The sequence below is a fragment of the Pomacea canaliculata genome, linkage group LG2 (genome assembly GCF_003073045.1).
Source record: "Pomacea canaliculata isolate SZHN2017 linkage group LG2, ASM307304v1, whole genome shotgun sequence".
Classification (NCBI taxonomy): domain Eukaryota; kingdom Metazoa; phylum Mollusca; class Gastropoda; order Architaenioglossa; family Ampullariidae; genus Pomacea; species Pomacea canaliculata.
Genome location: NC_037591.1, coordinates 39,696,716 through 39,717,846, shown reverse-complemented (window position 1 = coordinate 39,717,846; position 21,131 = coordinate 39,696,716). Strand labels below are relative to the sequence as shown.

Genomic DNA, 21,131 nt, shown 5'->3' with positions numbered 1-21,131 from the left:
ATATACTACTAGAAGCAAAGTGGCTTATCTATAAATGTAAAATAGAGAAGAAACAGCCAGACTTAAGGCTTTTTATTCTGCAGTTAAATAGAAAATACAAGATTGAGGAATTTAGCGCACTTGTTAATATGAAATTGCAGGAATTTATAATAAGCTGGGCTGATTATATGAATTTTATGAGTTTATCTAAAAATATATAATTTCATGACTTTATATTAAAAAAAAAATAATAATAAAAAAATGTGACTGCCTGGTGGGGGGAGAGGGAAAACAAGAAATGTAAAATACATTTAATTTTTTTTTGCATTTAGTTTTAAAAGTCCTATTTTCTTTCAACAAACAAACACCTGGGAGGTACAGAGAAAAACAAATGTTAAACAGACATTATTTCCTCCATATTCTACCAACGATCACGTCAACTACTGTGCAACTTCTAATTGTTTTTATTGATCTGTTATTTATGTGGGTACTGTTTGTTGATTTGTTTGCAGTCTTATGCTCCAGTGGGGGCAAACAGGACTAAGAAGTCTGTTTAGTAGTGATGCTACATATGCAAACCTTTGGAATGAAAATAATGATTTCTTGTCAAAGTTTCAGTGACTAACATTTTGTTTAAGTTATTTTTGGTGTTAACTAAGATGGATCATTTAATATATCATTGCCAGAGTTTTTCTTGTGTGAATATTTTTTATGTGGATATTTTCTGAGTTTGGGAAATGGGTACTGTCAACACTTTTGAATGTCTGCATTAGAAATATGCATAATCTGTATTGAATCAATCTTTGTGAAAGAAAAATTTCCTTTAAACATTAACAAAATGCTTGGAAAAAAAGATGCAGGTGTAGGGAGCCTTAATGCTATGCTGTTGCTGAAAGTAGATCACCTCAATTTGAATTATTTTCCAGGTAATGGGTTGATTGTATGCATCTCAGTAATTGTAGTACTAGTACAGCCCAAAACTCAGGTATGATGAAAACAATATATCAGAGTGTCATGAGAACTAAGAAGTATGTTTTAGAAGAATACAAAGGTTTCTGAGACATTTGTAATCATTTGGTTGCCACATGTTATTGGACAGCGATGGTGTTTTGCTTTCTTGGTGACACATTTAATCTCTCCTACTGGTCAGTTGATACTTCAAACGGGAGTGCTTATGTCTGTGGACTGCTGGGAAGTTTAGTACAGTTTACTCCTTTTGCATGTTTCTCAGTCTCTGTCTATGCACACCTTTCTTTTTGAATGTTGTACAGATGCACATTGTTCAATCCTAAACAAATTTTTGCAGCACTCATTTTTTAATTATAACATTTATAGGTTAATTTTTGCTTGTTAATTTTTTCTACAAAGCAACTTTTTTGTAATGTTTTGTGTTTCCTATTATAAGATGCAGTATTGGTGGCGAAAATAAAAAAAAAGAAAGTTTTGATTCACAAGTTAAAAACCTCACGGTTTGTTAGTGTGAACTGAGGGTTTTTTAAACAGATTAAGCTTGCATTTCAGAAGTTAACATTTAGGAGAGACAGAGAACAGGACAGAGAGAATTAGAGGATGAGATTATTTAGTTAGTACGGGGAATGACGAGGTTTCATAATAACGACTGTCCCCTGAATGTACCCACGTCATGGTCTTGTGGACAGCCTGTGATGTGAACCTTGTGTTTTGGGAGATTTTGTGGAGTTTAGTGGTTTAACATCTTACACGACATCTACTTTGCATTTTACCGTTTGTCTCATAGTTTCTGCCTAGGGTTTTAATGAGATGCCTGTATAGAGCCCGTAAACAGCCAGAGAGGCTGATCCTTGTAGACTATAATAAAATATAAAATAATCAATATTATTGTATATTTTTTATCATGATGCTTTTTTTCTGAGTAGAATGCTTCAGTTATGAGATATTTTAGATAAAATTACTTTTGTCGTTTCTTCTCGTTTAAAAAGTAGTTGTTTTTACTGCTGTCCTTTTATTGGAAAGGCAGACATGTTGTCACGAACGCCCGGCGTTGTCGGTGGTGGGGATGTGTTGTATACACTAGTGGACACGACTGAGGGAGCGTGAAGGTCGTGTGGACGAATGAGAGCCTATAGGCATATATACCTCCCAGGTTTGAAGTGGTGAGTGAAATAATCGCATTTCTGACGAGAGTTCCAGTATAGTGGATACCGTATAATGTCATTTGACTAATTAGTATGTCAGTGGAGTTTAGCATATTATGAAAAGTAAATCGCCGTGCGAGTGTTGTCCTATCTTGAATACGGTAACACTAGTTCATCAGGGTATTTTTTATCTAAACAAATTAGAAAGAATGAGCAAGGGCAAAAGTAATTTACATTTGGGACACAAAAGGGGAAAATTTCTGATCACGTGGTTTGTTGGTTTTTGTTTTCGTTTTTTTTTTTTTTTTTTTTTTTTTGTTAAGTGGCACAGCTCCTTAGGACAACTAATTATTTCTCTGCATTCTAAATGTCCCTGACCTATAAAGGTCAAGTATACGCATTAGGGGAAGACGAAACGAACAAGAAAAAGAGCATACTTGTAGCGATTTGTAAATTGCTGTTTACCTGATGAGTAAGTTGCACTGAAGCCAGTGCCTGACTGTGAGCCAGACCTGGATCTGATCCACATGGTGTTAGACGTGGACCTCACTCTGTCCGGAACTCTCGTGTTACAGAAGATACCCATAGACGGTGACAGCTCGGAGCTTCCATCCCGTATCTTAGGATGTGAGCATAAATTCAATGAAGTTAAAAAGTAGTCATGATGATGAGTGCTAATGGCCATAACTGTTTTGTTGTTTGTCATATCAGAAAGAAACCTAAATTGACACTCAGTCACATTGACTTTCCTTAAAGCATATCGTTGTAAAAGACATACAATGCACTTGAATGCTTGAATGCTTAAAAGAAAGTTATATTAATGTTATATTTATCCTGCACTTTCCCATAAATTCTTTTTGAGCATAATTTATGTAGAACTGAAAGACCTTTAAAAATCCTTAATATAAAGTAAGAAACCAATCACAAACCTGCAGAAAATCGAATCTGCAGTCTTCAGTGTCAAAGGTCAGGAATGTTAAGGTGATGTGATAGCCTGGTGTTGTCTTTATTATGTAAATACAATCCTCGATTTCCATGGACTGTCTAGCATATGATGGAGATGAGATGAAGCCACTAGGGGAAATATATTCACCACATCCTGCAAATAAAGAACACTAACATTCTGTAGCAGTGCCCGACATGAACAAAGCAAGGTTATTTAAGTAAATTCTTAGTCTGTCTGTAAGCGTGTCTGCGCATCTCTAAATTAAATCCAAGTTGTTACTAACGGTGATTTAGGTACTTTAAGAACCACATCCAAAGCCGAGAAAGAACAAAAGATAAATAAATAAATAAAATACAATTATACTTAATGTATTATTTAAATTCATTTCTATTTCGGTTTTCTTTATCTGACTAAGAAGTTTTGCAATTAAAAGTATATCCTACTTTTGACCAAATCTAATTAGTTCTATTATGTATTTCATAACTCTATATTCTCAAAATTCACAAATTATTTGTAATTATTATTAATAATTATGAGCTTGATCAGATAATTTTTTACTTGTAATGTATCTCGAATGCCTGGGGAAGTTTAACAGGTCTTAGCAATATTCATTCCATCAGTTGCTTTTTGTGCGATGGGGGCCTGTGTGAGATTCCTTAGAAGTTGGTATGTTTTGTGCTGTCATCTTGTATTCTTCTCTACTCTATGACACGTAATTTGTTGTCGATCATCTCCTTCTGAATGGAATAGCACCTGGATACTTTTTGGTCGTGTTGTGCCCTACCTTACAGCCCTGCGGATAGTTGATGGCTGTCGGGCCCTAGCCACGCCGATCTGTTGCTGGACGAGAAGGTGGTCTGCGGGTCTTTATTGCCGGATATGCGCAATGGAACGTCAAAGGGCGGACTATTGGGCGACAAGGTAAGGATAGTACCCTGGAGTAATTTACTTTCATCCTGAGCCGTATTAGCCATCAGTAGAGACAGGGCTGTTGTAAGGTAGGTGTTGTGCTGTGGAAACATTTGATGTGTGTGGAGCCGCGTAGTGACTGTAAATGGGATTTTACTGATATGTTGCTGCCTTGACGACTGCTGGCGGACATCTGAGTGTTGAAGTATTAACATTGGCTGCAGCAAGACTGGTGCCGTTGGGGTCAACGGTCTGTATGAAAGGTGGGTTGGAGACTAGTGCTGGGGACAAATATTTACGCCCAACAATTACAGAAATTTTATGGTGAATCTGGTTCCGCAGGAGGTTTTGGCAGGAACAAATGAGGAAATATACTAAGGGCCGGAATACCGAGAAAGGAAGACGTGCCTGAGTCACTAGTGTACATCAACCAACTGAGATTGCTTGGTAATTAGTAGAGGGTAGTGTCCATCGTCTTTGGAAGGTGCGGTACTCATCCGTTTATGGAGTCACCTCGCCTAGACGAGGTATGACATCTTTCTATGTATTACTTATGGCATTGTATCAGATCATACGTAAGTTGGAAGCTGTAAACATAAGACAGAAAGATGTGTGAATAGAAGAATGTAGTTTAGACACTGTAGTATAGTGTAACCTCGAGTTACAGGTTTTAAGTGTATGGACTGAAGATCTGGAGCTCTGTTGGAAAGAGGGATCGCCTCCCAGGACCATTCCGGGATCAACGGTTTTGGTTCAACACCCAGCAGCACGTGGGCTAGGAACTCCGTGACGTCACCGCGAAGTACCTCCCCTGTGACCCCAGGAACCACCTGACCGACACGGCCAGTGTGTACGGCCAATGTGTACATCTAGTGTTGACGTCCAGTGTGTACCGCTAGTGTGTGTGTGTTCGTGTTCATGGATTGTAGTCGTGGGACATGTGGAGAGATTGCGAGCAACCCTACGAGGGACGATAAACAGAGAGTGTATTTGTGTATTTGTGTATTTGTGTACTGGATTCTTGTTGGCGAGACATGTGGAGTGCGAAGGACCCTTGGAGGGACGAGAAACTGTAAGTAAAGCACTCAGCGATGGTGTGATTATAAACTAGATAATATAACTGCAACTTTTTCTTGACGAGCAGAGCTGTGTGAGGCGTGTGTTATACATACATAGTAAGATTGGATTATGTCGAGACCGATCGGGGAAGGCCCCGGATTGTAAACATTGTCTGTATCGTTAGCTATGAGTTGCCGATAGAATATTGTGTTAAGGCGAGTTATTGTAGTTTGTAAAGTCCTGAGCCATTCGACAACCTAATAACATGGTTTGGGCAGCCTTACGCAATCGTTTTGTGCGTTTTTTTGTTTGTTTTATTTTTTTATCAAGGAACGCGTATTGGTCTGGCGCAAGTGGGCTGTAGTGCACCCGAGCCGTGACCAACACACTTCACTGGTAGTTAACTGTCCGATTGTCCTTTGTCACCTTTCTACGAGGTCCGCTAGCCACATCATAGCGCGACAACTGTTTCTCCAGAGAGTCGGATGCCCAGTATTATTTGAGTCTTGCGAAGATGTCTGGTTTGTTATTAGCCGACTTCCTGTTTACCTGTATTCACTGTTGTACACATCATTATGACACGTGTCCGTTGTGTCCAGGTTCTCTAACCCAGGTGTTGTGGTTTCTCGTGGGTTTTTGCCCTCTTGGCAGTGTTCTCAATGTTAATGACTAAGTGACAGGTGAAACTATTGAAGTAATGTTTTACAAGACGATCACAAGATGACTGGAGTGTGAATGTTTTATTCAACATGTTTTATGTAATACTATAAACGTGTTATTTATTTACTGTCACGAAGGAACATGCTATCAGAGCTTGAAAAGTAATTATAGAAGGAAAACGATAGACGGGATGATAAAAGAATTATACAGATAAAAACATAAAAGACAAAAAGAGGAATCATCAAGCAAACAATAAGGATGGTGAGGATTGAATTAGTCACGTGACGATAATCACAACTATTAGCAAATAGGTAAAGCAAGAAGAAAGGTTACAAGCAATAGTTAATTGTCATTTATTGTTGTTTGATTCAATACATTAGTAGTCTAATCGTTTGTTGTATTAAGGTCAAACTTGACGGGAATGCAAAACCATGGTTATTTAATGTACGAAAAGAATTAAGTATTTATCTTTTATTCGTTTACTTTTATGGTGCTACGTTGATATAACCATTGAAATGTCCCTCAATTTATTTTAAATAAATCTTTTGCCAATTAAATTGAAAACATTTTACCTTCTTTAATTTGCAACTGACCTATTGTTTTTCTTGACAAAGGTTTGATGTTTGTTTAGAGCAAACAAATAATTTGTCATCAATAATTCTAAAGCATCTGAAAGTTTCTTTACCGTAACATTTGTAATCCAAAAATCTGATACATACCATGTGACTTGTCTAACTGAACAAGACACTTGCTTCTGTTCCCAGGAGTTGGTAGGCAGATGTATCTACAGCCTCCATTGTTGTTGCCGCATCCGCTTGGTCCTGTGTCAGGAAAGCGCTTTTATAAAATCTCACTTTCACAACACGCACGCGTCCCCTTGCGTATTCTTTCAAACATACAGCACAAAGATTTGTCGTGGAAACAAAAATAACTTTAAATCAATCAACATCAACTAAATATATACATATAGTCAGTAGATCTTCCACACAGCGATCTGCAACTCTAACAGTTCTCTTACTGTCACTGAGACGGCATACACATGTCCATTTCTATATACTTCAATCTGTCGTATGTTTTTGGAATAAATTCATTAGAGTCTTAGTTACTCACACTTGACTGATATCCACCCACACAAACGACTTGCGGCAACCACATACACGTTCCGACGCTAATAATAACAGGTGCTGACTCGGCAGACACCTACAGACGACTCAAAATATATTTGCTGGGGATCAACACATGACCCAGGCACCACAAATATACTCCAGGGGCTCACACAGATAAACTTGCAGGGATCGATACACACACAATATCCCAAGCGAACACCACACACACGTTACGTCCGCCTTTCTTCCCTGCTCACAGCCGTCTGCTCTCTTCCAAATCTTTTTCTTCTTGCGTCTCTCTACAATTTGCGTCATAATATGACGTCGGGTTCTGACGCGAAACCGCGACGCATCCAACACACTCAAAAATGCAAGGCAATAATCTTTAACAAAACGAAAGACAGGGGCAACAACCTCCTGTCCCTAATAAACTGGTCCCTGACATCCTGTGATTCGAGAAATTAGAATCTTGCTCAAATAAAAGAACTATGCAACACTTGTAAAGTTTAGGTAATTGTATCACATGAAAGTTTAGTTAATTGCATCACATGCTACATAAGCAGTACGAAGCGGCACTGTTTTATCTGACCGCAAAACAGAGTCGGCAAACCTAATCACTAACAGAAAAGAGAGAACAAACAAAATAGACAATACCTTCGGCGTCACAAAACCAGTTACTTAGTACAGAACACGGTTGCCACCCTGGGACATCGGTAAACCTCTCCTCGTAACAGAGAAAAAGTGTAAAATGTTCTGTTGTTGCCTTGTTGTTTTAGCCTGCGCCCTCAGACAGCACTTCAGAGATAAAGCGACGGATGTAGTGGAGCAATAGAGGAACTGAGTGGGGAACGTGAAGGAGTCGATCAGCTCACCACCGTTTAAAGCAAACACACGTGGTGTGACCAAAAGATTAAGGAATGTGTGAGTGAAGGAAATGTACATGAGTAGAGAAGTCTTTATTTAAATTTAAGGTGTGAGTCAATAAAGGACAGACAAATGAAAGAAGACATGAAAGAAAAATATCATCTCCTTTGCATTTCTACATTAGACTTTTTGCATTAAAGTACTGACTGTTTACTGACCTTTACGTGTTGTTTCCTCGGCATAGACACGAACATCGTTTACTCTCCCTTTAACTTGTACACTCGCCATCATTGATTTATTCTTGTCAATGTGATAGATGTGTGTTGTTTCTGCCAGATTTCTGCATAAAAATAATAACAAGAAGACTAAAACTTTCTTTCTAGTTGTGTCGTGTTCATTTTATTTTCTTGTATTTATTGGTTTAAAGGAAGCTCCCATGGTGAAAGCTGCTAGTAGTTCGTCAAAACATAAACAGAAATTTAAAATATAGCTCAAGGTATCGCAGGCACAGTACTTGAAAATGTATTTGTTCCCTATACTTGATAATAATGCAGGAATGACACAAAATGTGTAGCAATCAAAACGTTTTTTGTTAGTATGAGCACAAAATTAATAGTTTTAGATTGTTCTTTTTGAAATGGTCCGTTCACTAGTAAGAACATTTTTTTGAACTCATTATGAGTCCTATTAGTTTAGAAGTTGTTGCTGATATTATTCATAGCAGTTTGAAAATATACAAAATATTCTGTAAGAGTCTTTCGGCTGGAGATTAATATGCCAACCTGTAACAAAAACATCGCAGTGAATCCTAAACCTTCCCTAATTACATAAATCACTCGACCTGCTCACTATAAACCAAACTAGGTTAAAATGTTTCCACGTGTCTCCCTTTTCACTTCCCAACGACAGGTACATGTCACAGGGTCAGTGACCAGTAGTAAAACAAGACCCATTCATTTTAAGTTATGTGATTTATTTACAATATTTACATTTTTCATATGTTACAGCTCTTCACAAGTCCAAACGGGCAAATTTCTTTAACAAGCAACAAAGAGGGAAAGCATGTGTAATATAAGCCATATTTAATTATCTTAAAAGTGTATTGTTCGATAAATGAAACTGGGTACATGACAATGTAGCTTTAAGGCTTTTTTTCCACTTTCCTCTACCCTTTATTCCTATGTTAAAAACAACTTCGTTTATTTCTATATCCGAGAGAACAATCGCAATAACACTCACAGTTTAGCTCCCCAGTCTGTGACAAACAACTCATTTTGGTAGATATCCAGGCCCATAAAATTTGAGCCCTCCAGTTTAAAATAAACTTTAGAAAGTTTGCTGTCCACATCCGTCCATCCTATCAGCTGTGTGTCTGCATCTGCCCAGTAAAGTCTCCTCCCTTCACGTGCGCACCCATTGATCCACCCGTTCACACATTCATAAATGCATTCGTTCATCACAGAGATAAGTACAAACTCAAACACAGGTAAGTATGAGGGAAATCAGGAATGGAAAGACACGAATATATACACTTACAGTTCAATTTATGCAAAGAAAGGAAAGGTGAGATATAAGCAGACAACAACAAAACATCGATACTAGGGGTCACCTCTGACTGTTGGTAGGCAGGGATTATCGCCCTTACCCGTATACGAGATAGAAAGCGTGGAAGTGAAGACATTTAAAGAAAAAGCGTGTATGAGTGAGCGAAATGAACCCCAGGTGTATGGGGAAAATACTGAGTTAGATTATTCCCACGCCAGTCTTTGAAGGAGAGAGACTGGAGCGAATTTTGAGTAGAGAAGATTAAGGAATTGGAATAATTCCTTGTCTAGTGAGGGAATTAACCAGGAGAGGAATTACCTGGAAGAGGAATTATTCAGAGGAATTACCTAAGAGGAAGGAAGTAACTAAGAGTGAAGACGTTTGGAGTAGGATCGTCAGGAGCTTGGTGCATATGTCTAGTCAACACCAGCTGTGGCTAGTTATTATTGTGGTTATTGAAGTTGCATCGTCACCAGCGGGTGTGTCTGCCTAGTCAGCACCTACTGTTCGGAAGTCGCAAAGTTTGGAAGGATATTCAAGGAAAGTGTTTCGAGGAAAATTTCTCAAGGACGCTTATTCGAGGAAGTGTACTTGTGTGTTTAAGTGTGAACGTCTGTAGGACATCATCCAAATAGTGAGTTGAACTATTTTGTGGAACTGTTGGAGACACTTTTGTCTAATTGAAAGGAACGTCAGAGAGGTTGAAAGTCGTCCATGACATTAATGTGATGTTTATGGTTGACTGTCACGGTTTTGTATTCATGTCGAGGTGTCTAAAGTTAGCTGCCCCCCCCCAAAAAAAAAAAAAAAACCAAAATAAATACAAGCCCCCCTTCCCCATAATAGAGTCAAAAGTCCAGTACAAATCTTTGTACTTTGTTGTTAGAAAGAACAGGTGTGGGACGGAGTGTGTTGACAGTCACCTGTGTGTGTACCCGTCTCCAAAAAAATACACAGGTTAAAAGAGAAAAGCATACTTTCTACATGTAGATAGGTTGCTAAAGCAGGTAAGCAAAATCAAATAAATTATGATGGGGAAAAAAGTCAGAACAAATTTTAGTAAGTTCACATACAAATAAGCAATAGGTGCAAGTAAAAACAGACATCTTACCTACTGTGTCCAAAGCAAGACCATGAGGACCTTTAAGATGCCTGTATGCAGAAATCAGTGTCTGACGGTCCGAGCCGTCATAGTTACACATCTCTATTTTACTCCTGCTGTAGTCACTCCAGTAGATGACACTGTGGTTTGTGGGAACAATTGGAGAGTGAAACTAAATTACATTTATATTTGGTCTCAATGTCTTTAGTTGCAGCTCTCACATTTGAACACAAGGATTTTTAAGTTTTCTTACTTTCATTTATTTGTTATTCTCTCCCTTTACATCTGCGATTTTTTTTCATTTTTCCCTTTTCATTTTAAAATTCCATGTGTATCATCTTTATTAGCATTTCTCTTCTGTATACATTTGATAAATAAATTCTGTAACATTTAATTTATTTTTAAGCATCGTAAACGTAATAAAATTAATCAGCTCAATTTGGTCATCATCATTTAAAAATCTCATTATAGTACCCATTGTGTTTGTCGAGTTCGATGTCCATAGGCTGACGAATGTCTGAATCGACGACAATATGATGACTGTTGGTGTCCAGTGATATCATTCCGATGACCTTGTTGCCGTCGTCGGCGTAGAATAGTAGCCTCGACACAGAGTCCACAGAAAGGCCCCGTAGGCCACCTCCTTACAGACAGACAACAAATGAGTATTTATGATATAGATGTCTGTCACCCGTGTTTGTCCTGTTGATTAGCACGTTTGTATGACATTTGCTCTCTTCTGTGTTGTTTAATATTGCCAGGCCATGTGGTACATTGTGGACTACTGCTGATCATCTGACTCTACTACCACAGTGGCGCCATCTTGTATTTGTTGCTCTTTTTAATCTGTATGTCAGCAGCAAAGATGTAAAGCTCTTTTGGGAATCTGCTTCATAAACTTTTTCGATCTGTAAAGCAGCTTCTGTGGCATTCATCGTTGTAGGAGATGAAGTATGAGCATATCATCATCGGCAGTCTCGTCTGTTCTCCCGTTGTAACATAAATAACCACTTAGTTTTGAGACTGTGCACACGATAACTTCTCTGTAGTTTTGTTATTCCATGGGCTACATCAAACACGTTTTTCCACATGACTGTTTGTTTATTACCTCGCTCTCCTGGCGAACTTTGTTGTTAGGAGTTTTGTCTTTTTGTTTGAAGCTGTTGAATGCTTCTCTGTCAGTATGGCTGCTGACACGGGCTTCTGTGTGTATTAGACATGCTGTGTCTATTTTGTGTTTTTTTCTTTTCTGTAAAGCACTTTGAGTCTTACCTTTAGTAGAAAAATAAGCTATATAAAATATATTTACAATCACAAAATGATCTTAGATATTTTATAATAGGTACAGACCAAATGACCACGATGTTTGTAAGCCACTTTACCTTGACTAATACTGCAAACCAGCCGAGCATCGCTGCCATCAAGGTTAGCGGATCGAATGGTCTTGTCTGTATTTGACCAATAGACACGACCGTCTACTGGATCGTAGTCAATACCGAATGGTTCCTGTAGACCACTGGGACGGATTGTAACATTACTTCCCGTGTCGATGTCTATGTGACGGATGCCGTTATAAGAGTCAGTGACAAGGAGAAACTTCTGTGGAATGATTGCTGTGGACAAGATGAAGTTTCTGACATTATTCTGACTATAACAAGTAAGGTTTAACATTTAAAATGTAGAGCTTAAGTTAAAAGTCTTTTATCTCAGATACTGTCTCAGCTACAATTTTTCTTATACTAAAATCGAGTATTGGACGAAAGCATAAACAGAATAGAGAATAATATAAAAAAAACCAAATAGTGGAAACAAGTGATAAGACTACAAAAGGGCTAAAAAGAAAGAAGTTGGTGGAAAAGGAAAGAAAAGAATATATATTATATAATGTGGATTGTTCCGAATGCTGTAATTTTGTGTTGTGTTCCCTGGCAGTATTTACTATGTACATCCTACATTATTTACAAGCTATTTAGAAGTTTAGATTAGCTTTTCAAGTTAAAAAGCTTTGTGGTATTTTAGAGTTAGCTCAGGATTTTGTAAAGAGAATAAGCATACCTGTCCGGTAAACTATAAGAAAGACAGATAGAGTAGGACAAAGAGATGCGAAGAAGAAGAAGGTTATTTAGTTACTTAGTACAGGGTTAGATGAGCTTTTATTTCAAGGATTGCCACCTTATTCTACCCACGTCGTGATCTTGCTGACATTGTTTGGTTTCTGCGTGTCAATTCTGTGTGTTGGGAGATTTATGCATTGCTGTTTACCTGATGAGTAAGTTGCATTGAAGACAGTGCCTGACTGTGAGCCAGACCGGGATCTGATCCACATGGTGTTAGACGTGGACCTCACTCTGTCCGGAACACTCGTGTTACAGAAGATACCCATAGACGGTGACAGCTCGGAGCTTCCATCCCGGATCTTATCATGTAAGCATAAATTTATTAAATTTAAAACTATTCACAATGATGATTGCTAATAGAAATAAGAGTTTCGTTGTTTGTCATATCGGAAAAACACCTAAATTGACACTCAGTCACACTGACTTTCCTTCAAGCCTATCGTTGTAAAAGACATACAATTTACTGGATACTTAAAAAGAAGTTATATTAATGTTATATTTATCCTGCACATTCTCGTACATTCTTTTTGAACTGAAAGACCTTTAAAAAACCTTAATATAGAGTAACAAACCAACCACAAACCTGCAGAAAATCGAATCTGCAGTCTTCAGTTTCAAGTGTCAGGAATGTTAAGGTGATGCGATGACCTGCTGTTGTCTTTATTATGTAAATGCAATCCTCAATTTCCAGGTCCTGTCTAGCATATGATGGAGATGAGATGAAGCCACTAGGGGAAATATATTCACCACATCCTGGAAATAAAGAACAATGACATTCTGTAGCAGTACCCGACTTTACTAAAGCAAGGCTATTTAGGTAAATTCTTAGTCTGTCTGTAAGCGTGCCTGCGCATCTCTAAATTAAATCCAAGTTGTTACTAACGGTGATTTAGAAGACGTACATCCGAAACCGAGAAAGAAGAACAAAAAGAAAAAAAAATTAAAATTATACTTAATGTAATATTTCAATTCCTTTATATTTCGGATTTCTGTATCTGACTAACAAGTTTTGCAATTAAAAGTATATCCTACTTTTGACCAAATCTAATTAGTTCTATTATACATTGCATAACTGCATTTTTTCACAATTTATAAGTTATTTGTAATTATTATTATGGACTTAATCAATTTTTTACCTGCAATGTATCTCGAATATCTGGGGAAGTTTAACAGTTCTTAGCAATTGTCACGGACCATTCGCAGACACGCGCATTCGATCCACAAAAATAAATAAAGAGATCGCTTGAGGGTGGGCGACACTCCTTAGAGGCACCAATAATTATTCAGAACAAACACAAGTTTAAAAGGGGACAAATATCAACAGTAATCCACCCGTCAATAGAAACAACTCTCCATCACGTTCACACCATCAAAGTTTAACATGTCACTCTGCCGGAATCCACACGGCATCAAATGAAGAGTTGCAATAAAAATCCTTGACGCTGTCCGACAACTTATATCCACAGTGTCATCATCATACATAGCACTTGTACGTCTTTGACGAAATCCAACCAGTTAATAACCGTCTAGTCCCTGCAGCTCTCCAGTCCCCGGTTTTATGTAGTCAACTCTAATCTTCTTTCCTATAGTTCAATAAATGGTGAAAAGGGTACTTTTTGCGATACCGATGAGTTGCTGTCAGGCGGGTGGGTAGAGCAAGATCATGCCAAGATGTAGCTGGGATGAAACTAAGAGGAAGCCCCCCCCCCCCACTTCTCCGGCGGTTAGTCTCAGCTGACCTGGTGTCCTCCCTGGTGGCGGTCGGATCGTCAGCGTAAGGAAGGGCAGGGCAACCCCCTCCTTACTCACTCCGACTCCACTGCTCCTGCTCGCCAACGTCGGTGTGCAGTTTCTTGGCCCCCAAAACTTTGCACGGCGTGTTGCTCACACCACAGAACTCCCACGGCGATGACGCGGACTACAGACAACACGACCAGTGATGTAGTACATACTACATACTCCACTGTAGTACATACACAGTATTACTCCCACGGTAATACTTCCTCACAGGTCGCAGCAGCAGCGAGTTGGTGCCGAAAAAAACTACAAATCAACCAAATTGTATTCAGCCGCCCACTGGCCGCTTACCGTTCTTCCTACCTTCTCCTCCTCTATTTTTGTCGTCACCTTATTTTGACGTCACAACTTATGTCATTTGCTCAAGGACTTCCCAAATGACATCCAGCCCACTACACTCGACCAGGTCAACCACGGTTGTCTACCTTCCCGCCATACCCCCTCTACTACGTACTTATCCGCTACAGCAATATTCATCCCACCAGTTGCTTTCTGTGCGATGGGGGCCTGTGTGAGATTCCTTACAAGTTGTTATGTTGTGATGTCATCTTGTATCATTCTCTCCTCTGGTGATTAAAATTTGGGATCTTTTCTCCTTTCAAGGCTGTCTTGGTCACAGAAAACTAGGATATCGTCCGTCTCTCAGGGTAGTTTCTTTCTTTGTCTCCTTAGAAGTTCTTGGGCTGTTGACAGTAGCACCTGTTTGATGCTGCCAGCTATTATGTCTACATCATAGTCCACCAAGCTCAGTCTGGCTGTTTCAAAAGAATTTGGGGCAGTGTTTACGAGATGCTCATGGATGGCTAACACGATGTTATTATCACTCTCTATGTCAGCACCTGGATACTGTTTCGTCGTCTCGTGCCTCACCTTACAGCCCTGCGGATAGTTGATGGCTGTCAGGCCCTAGCTACGTCGATCTGTTGTGGACGGGAAGGTGGTCTGCGGGTCTTTAATTGTCGGACATGCGCAATGGCAAACGTCAGAGCGGACAATTCGAACATCTTTGCTCTCAAGACTATTGGGCGACAAGGTGAGGATAGTACCCTGGAGACAGTTACCTTCATCCTGACCGTATTAGCCATCAGTAGAGACAGGCCTGTTGTAAGGTAGGTGTAGCGCGGTGAAAACATTTGATGTGTGTGGAGCCGCTCAGTGGCTATAAAAATGATTTGCGGACATTTTGCTGCTCAGCGACTGCTGGTGGACATCTGAGTGTTGAAGTATTAACATTGGCTGCAGCAAGACTGGTGCCGTTGGGGTCAACGGTCTGTATGAAAGGTGGGTTAGAGACTAGTGTTGGGGACAAATATTTACGCCCTTTTCTGCAGACACTAGAATTCGGATAAACCATCAGCCGTTAAGAGTAACTGAGGTGGAAATTGCTTGAAGTGTTCTGTTCAGTATGTTGGTGTGAATGGCTTTGCTATAGATTTCTGTCAAATTACTTTTTTATTCCTTCTTACAGTAAAGACCTTAAGAATGACAACATGAGTTCAACACCGAAATCATAGACCGATTCTTGAAGCTTTTGCCATTCGCTTTCAAAACCATGCTAATTGTTATTGAGAAACTTAAGAACCATATGCGTGATATACAAGAGATTACCAGAGGACCTTACACACACGAAAATAGCTTTTGGGGTCTTAATATACATTGAGACTTGTAAACAAACCTTAAAAGGCGTCTAGAAACATCACCTAGCCTAAAGGCAATATTTCCACCTTTGTGTTGCGATTTGTCTGCATTTTTTGCAAGAACCACAGGAAACTGAGCATGTGGATGACAGTTGTAATGTTGTAGAACACTGCAAGGAAACGTTTCCCACAGTATCTACACGTTAGCCAGTGAACGACAAGTGGCTCACTATCCCCAAACCCTGCTATACACTGCACTGATCAAATAAATAACAAGTATTGTACAGAGACAAAATGATCAAATAACTGACAAGTGATGCAAAATACATGCAACAGTTAGCCGTAAGTTAATGGGGTCCCAATGGGGTCTGTGCTACCTGTACTCTAATGTTACAGCTATCACACTATTCCCTTTTAAACACACATTTCATCAACATCGTTGACAGTTATTATTGCACTCTCTCACTCAAATTCTGTTTGAGTCTCGGTAGCTCAATGCTGCTTTGTAATGAGATAGTAATAATGTACTCGTAGTCCATGTAACACTGTCATGGACCAGACCGTGCCTCCGTGTTGTTCAGGTTAAGTTTAACCCTTTTGCAACTTACAGACTGCAAGTGTATGTTGAATCAATGGCTAAATGGATGAGAACATTAGATGAGAAAGTTTTAACTGTGTTGCCTATGACAGAAAGTTTATTGTGAACTGCTTCAGCAGAAGGTTTTGGTGGTAAAAAGGAGGAAATTTACTCAGGCCCGGAATAACGAGGAAAGAAGACGTGCCTGAGTCACGAGTGTACATCAACCGACTGAGATTGTTTGGTAATTAGTAGAAGGTAGTGTCCATCGTCTTTGGAAGGTGCGGTACTCATCCGTTTATGGAGTCACCTCGCCTAGACGAGGTATGACATCTTTCTATGTATTACTTATGGCATTGTATCAGATCATACGTAAGTTGGAAGCTGTAGACATAAGAGAGAAAGATGTGTGAATAAAAGAATGTAGTTTAGACACTGTAGTACAGTGTAACCTCGAGTTACAGGTTTTAAGTGTATGGACTGAAGATCTGGAGCTCTGTTGGAAAGAGGGATCGCCTCCCAGGACCATTCTGCGATCAACGGTTTTGGCCCAACACCCAGCAGCACGTGGGCTAGGAACTCCGTGACGTCACCGCGAAGTACCTCCCCTGTGACCCCAGGAACCGCCTGACCGACACGGCCAGTATGTACATCTAGTGTTGACGTCCAGTGTGTACCGCTAGTGTGTGTGTGTGTGTTCGTGTTCATGAATTGTAGTCATGGGACATGTGGAGAGATTGCGAGCTACCCTACGAAGGACGATAAACAGTGAGTGTGTTTGTGTATTTGTGTATTTGTGTATTTGTGTGTTTGTGTATTTGTGTATTTGTGTATTTGTGTGTTGGATTCTTGTTGGCGAGACATGTGGAGTGCGAAGGACCCTTGGAGGGACGAGAAACTGTAAGTAAAGCACCAGCGATGGTGCGATTATAAACTAGATAATATAACTGCAACTTTTTCTTGACGAGCAGAGCTGTGTGAGGTGTGTGTTATACATACATGGATAGTAAGATTGGATTATGTCGAGACTGATCGGGGAAGGCCCCGGATTGTAAACATTGTCTGTATCGTTAGCTATGAGTTGCCGATAGAATATTGTGTTAAGGCGAGTTATTGTAGTTTGTAAAGTCCTGAGCCATTCGACAACCTAATAACATGGTTTGGGCAGCCTCACGCAATCGTTTTGTGCGTTTTTTGTTTGTTGTTTTTTTTTTTTTTTTTTTTTTTTTTTTTGTTTTTTGTTTTTTTATCAAGGAACGCGTATTGGTCTGGCCCAAGTGGGCTGTAGTGCACCCGAGCCGTGACAAACACACTTCACTGGTAGTTAACTGTCCTTCGTCACCTTTCTACGAGGTCCGCCAACCACATCATAGTGCGACAACTGTTTCTCCAGAGACTTGAATGCCCAGTATTATTTCAGTCTTGCGAAGATGTCTGGTTTGTTATTAGCCGACTTCCTGTTTACCTGTATTCACTGTTGTACACATCATTATGACACGTGTCCGTTGTGTCCAGGTTCTCTAACCCAGGTGTTGTGGTTTCACGTGAGTCTTTGCCCTCTTGGCAGTGCTCTCAATGTTAATGACAGACAAGTAAAACTATTGAAGTAATGTTTTACAAGACGATCACAAGATGACTGGAGTGTGAATGTTTTATTCAACATGTTTTATGTAATACTATAAACGTGTTATTTATTTACTGTCACGAAGGAACATGCTATCAGAGCTTGAAAAGTAATTATAGAAGGAAAACGATAGACGGGATGATAAAAGAATTATACAGATAAAAACATAAAAGACAAAAAGAGGAATCATCAAGCAAACAATAAGGATGGTGAGGATTGAATTAGTCACGTGACGATAATCACAACTAATAGCAAATAGGTAAAGCAAGAAGAAAGGTTACAGACAATAGTTAATTGTCATTTGTTGTTGTTTGATTCAATACATTAGTAGTCTAATCGTTTGTTGTATTAAGGTCATACTTGACGGGAATGCCAAACCATGGTTATTTAATGTACGAAAAGAATTAAGTATTTATCTTTTATTCGTTTACTTTTATGGTGCTACGTTGATATAACCATTGAAATGTCCCTCAATTTATTTTAAATAAATCTTTTGCCAATTAAATTGAAAACATTTTACCTTCTTTAATTTGCAACTGACCTATTGTTTTTCTTGACAGAGGTTTGATGTTTGTTTAGAACCAAAAAATGATTTGTCATCAATAATTCTAAAGCATCTGAAAGTTTCTTTACCGTTACATTTGTAATTCAAGAAATCTGATACATACCATGTGACTTGTCTAACTGAACAAGACACTTGCTTCTGTTCCCAGGAGTTGGTAGGCAGATGTATCTACAGCCTCCATTGTTGTTGGCGCATACGCTTGGTCCTGTGATTCGAGAAATTAGAATTTTGCTCAAATAAAAGAACTATGCAACACTTGTAAAGTTTAGGTAATTGTATCACATGAAAGTTTAGTTAGTTGCATCACATGCTACATAAGCAGTACGAAGCGGCACTGTTTTATCTGACCGCAAAACAGAGTCGGCAAACCTAATCACTAACAGAAAAGAGAGCACAAACAAAATAGACAATACCTTCGGCGTCACAAAACCAGTTACTTAGTACAGAACACGGTTGCCACCCTGGGACATCGATAAACCTCTCCTCGTAACAGAGAAAAAATGTAAAATGTTCTGTTGTTGCCATGTTGTTTTAGCCTGCGCCCTCAGACAGCACTTCAGAGATAAAGCGACGGATGTAGTGGAGCAATAGAGGAACTGAGTGGGGAACGTGAAGGAGTCGATCAGCTCACCACCGTTTAAAGCAAACCCACGTGGTGTGACCAAAAGATTAAGGAATGTATGAGTGAAGAAAATGTACATGAGTAGAGAAGTCTTTATTTAAATTTAAGGTGTGAGTCAATATAGGACAGACAAATGAAAGGAAACATGAAAGAAAAATATTATCTCCTTTGCATTTCTACATTAGACTTTTTGCATTAAAGTACTGACTGTTTACTGACCTTTACGTGTTGTCTCCTCGGCATAGACACGAACATCGTTTACTCTCCCTTTAACTTGTACACTCGCCATCATTGTTTTTTTTTCGCCAATGCGATGGATGTGTGTTGTTAGTTCCAGATTTCTGTATAAAAATAACACCAAGAAGACTAAAACTTTCTTTCTAGTTGTGTCGTGTTCATTTTATTTCCTTGTATTTATTGGTTTAAAGGAAGATCACATGGTGAAAGCTGCTAGTAGTTCGTCAAAACATAAACAGAAATTTAAAGTATAGCTCAAAGTATCGCAGGTACAGTACTTGAAAATGTATTTGTTCCCTACACTTGATAATAATGCATGAATGACACAAAATGTGTAGCAATCAAAACTGTTTTTGTTAGTATGAGCACAAAATTAATAGTTTTAAATTGTTCTTTTTGAAATGGTTCGTTTACTAGTAAGAACATTTTTTTGAACTCATTATGAGTCCTATTAGTTTAGAAGCTGTTGCTGATATTATTCATAGCAGTTAGAAAATATACAAAATATTCTGTAAGAGTCTTTCGGCTGGAGATTAATATGCCAACCTGTAACAAAAACATCGCAGTGAATCCTAAACCTTCCATAATTACATAAATCACTGGACCTGCTCACTATAAACCAAACTAGGTTAAAATGCTTCCACGTGTCCATTTTTCACTTCCCAACGACAGGTACATGTCAAAGGATCAGTGACCAGTAGTAAAACAAGACCCATTCATTTTAAGTTTTGTGATTTATTTACAATATTTACATTTTTCATGTTACAGCTCTTCACATGTCCAAACGGGCAAATTTCTTTACCAAGCAACAAAGAGGGAAAGCATGTGTAATATAAGCCATATTTAATTATCTAAAAAAGTGCATTGTTGGATAAATGAAACTGGGTACATGACAATGTAGCTGTAAGGCTTTTTTTCACTTTCCTCTACCCTTTATTCCTATGTTAAAAACAACTTCGTTTATTTCTATATCCGAGAGAACAATCGCAATAACACTCACAGTTTAGCTCCCCAGTCCGTGACGAACAACTCATTGTGGTAGATATCCAGGCCCACAAAATGTGAGCCCTCCAGTTTAAAATAAACTTCAGAATGTTTGCTGTCCACATCCGTCCATCCTATCAGCTGTGTGACTGCATCTGCCCAGTAAAGTCTCCTCCCTTCACGTGCGCACCCATGGATCCACCCGTTCACACATTCATAAATGCATTCGTTCATCACAGAGATACGTATAAACACAAACACAGGTAAGTATGAGGGAAATCAGGAATGGAAAGACACGAATATATACACTTACAGTTCAATTTATGCAAAGAAAGGAAAGGTGAGATATAAGCAGACAACAACAAAACATCGATACTAGGGGTCACCTCTGACTGTTGGTAGGATGGGATTATCACCCTTACCCGTATACGAGATAGAAAGCGTGGAAGTGAAGACATTTAAAGAAAAAGCGTGTATGAGTGAGCGAAATGTTCACTGAACCCCAGGTGTATGGGGAAAATACTGAATTAGATTATTCCCACGCCAGTCTTTGAAGGAGAGAGACTGGAGCGAATTTTGAGTAGAGGAGATTAAGGAATTGGAATAATTCCTTGTCTAGTCAGGGAATTAACCAGGAGAGGAATTACCTGGAAGATGAATTATTCACAGAGGAATTACCTAAGAGGA

General features: G+C 39.0%; 1 protein-coding gene across 1 annotated transcript in view; it reads right to left on the bottom strand.

Moving 5' to 3' along the window:
• Window positions 1-21,131, bottom strand: part of LOC112556955 (low-density lipoprotein receptor-related protein 4-like) — a 209,862-nt gene that overhangs the window by 26,064 nt on the left and 162,667 nt on the right. The window contains exons 16-28 of the mRNA XM_025226459.1: window positions 20,461-20,620; window positions 19,443-19,564; window positions 18,705-18,806; window positions 12,985-13,154; window positions 12,547-12,700; window positions 11,667-11,897; window positions 10,759-10,927; window positions 10,294-10,424; window positions 8,877-9,036; window positions 7,856-7,977; window positions 6,387-6,488; window positions 3,023-3,192; window positions 2,559-2,712 (exon numbers count right to left, since the gene is read on the bottom strand). Of these exons, the coding sequence (XP_025082244.1) occupies window positions 2,559-2,712; window positions 3,023-3,192; window positions 6,387-6,488; window positions 7,856-7,977; window positions 8,877-9,036; window positions 10,294-10,424; window positions 10,759-10,927; window positions 11,667-11,897; window positions 12,547-12,700; window positions 12,985-13,154; window positions 18,705-18,806; window positions 19,443-19,564; window positions 20,461-20,620 (1,947 nt within the window). The remainder of the gene's footprint in view (window positions 1-2,558; window positions 2,713-3,022; window positions 3,193-6,386; window positions 6,489-7,855; window positions 7,978-8,876; window positions 9,037-10,293; window positions 10,425-10,758; window positions 10,928-11,666; window positions 11,898-12,546; window positions 12,701-12,984; window positions 13,155-18,704; window positions 18,807-19,442; window positions 19,565-20,460; window positions 20,621-21,131) is intronic.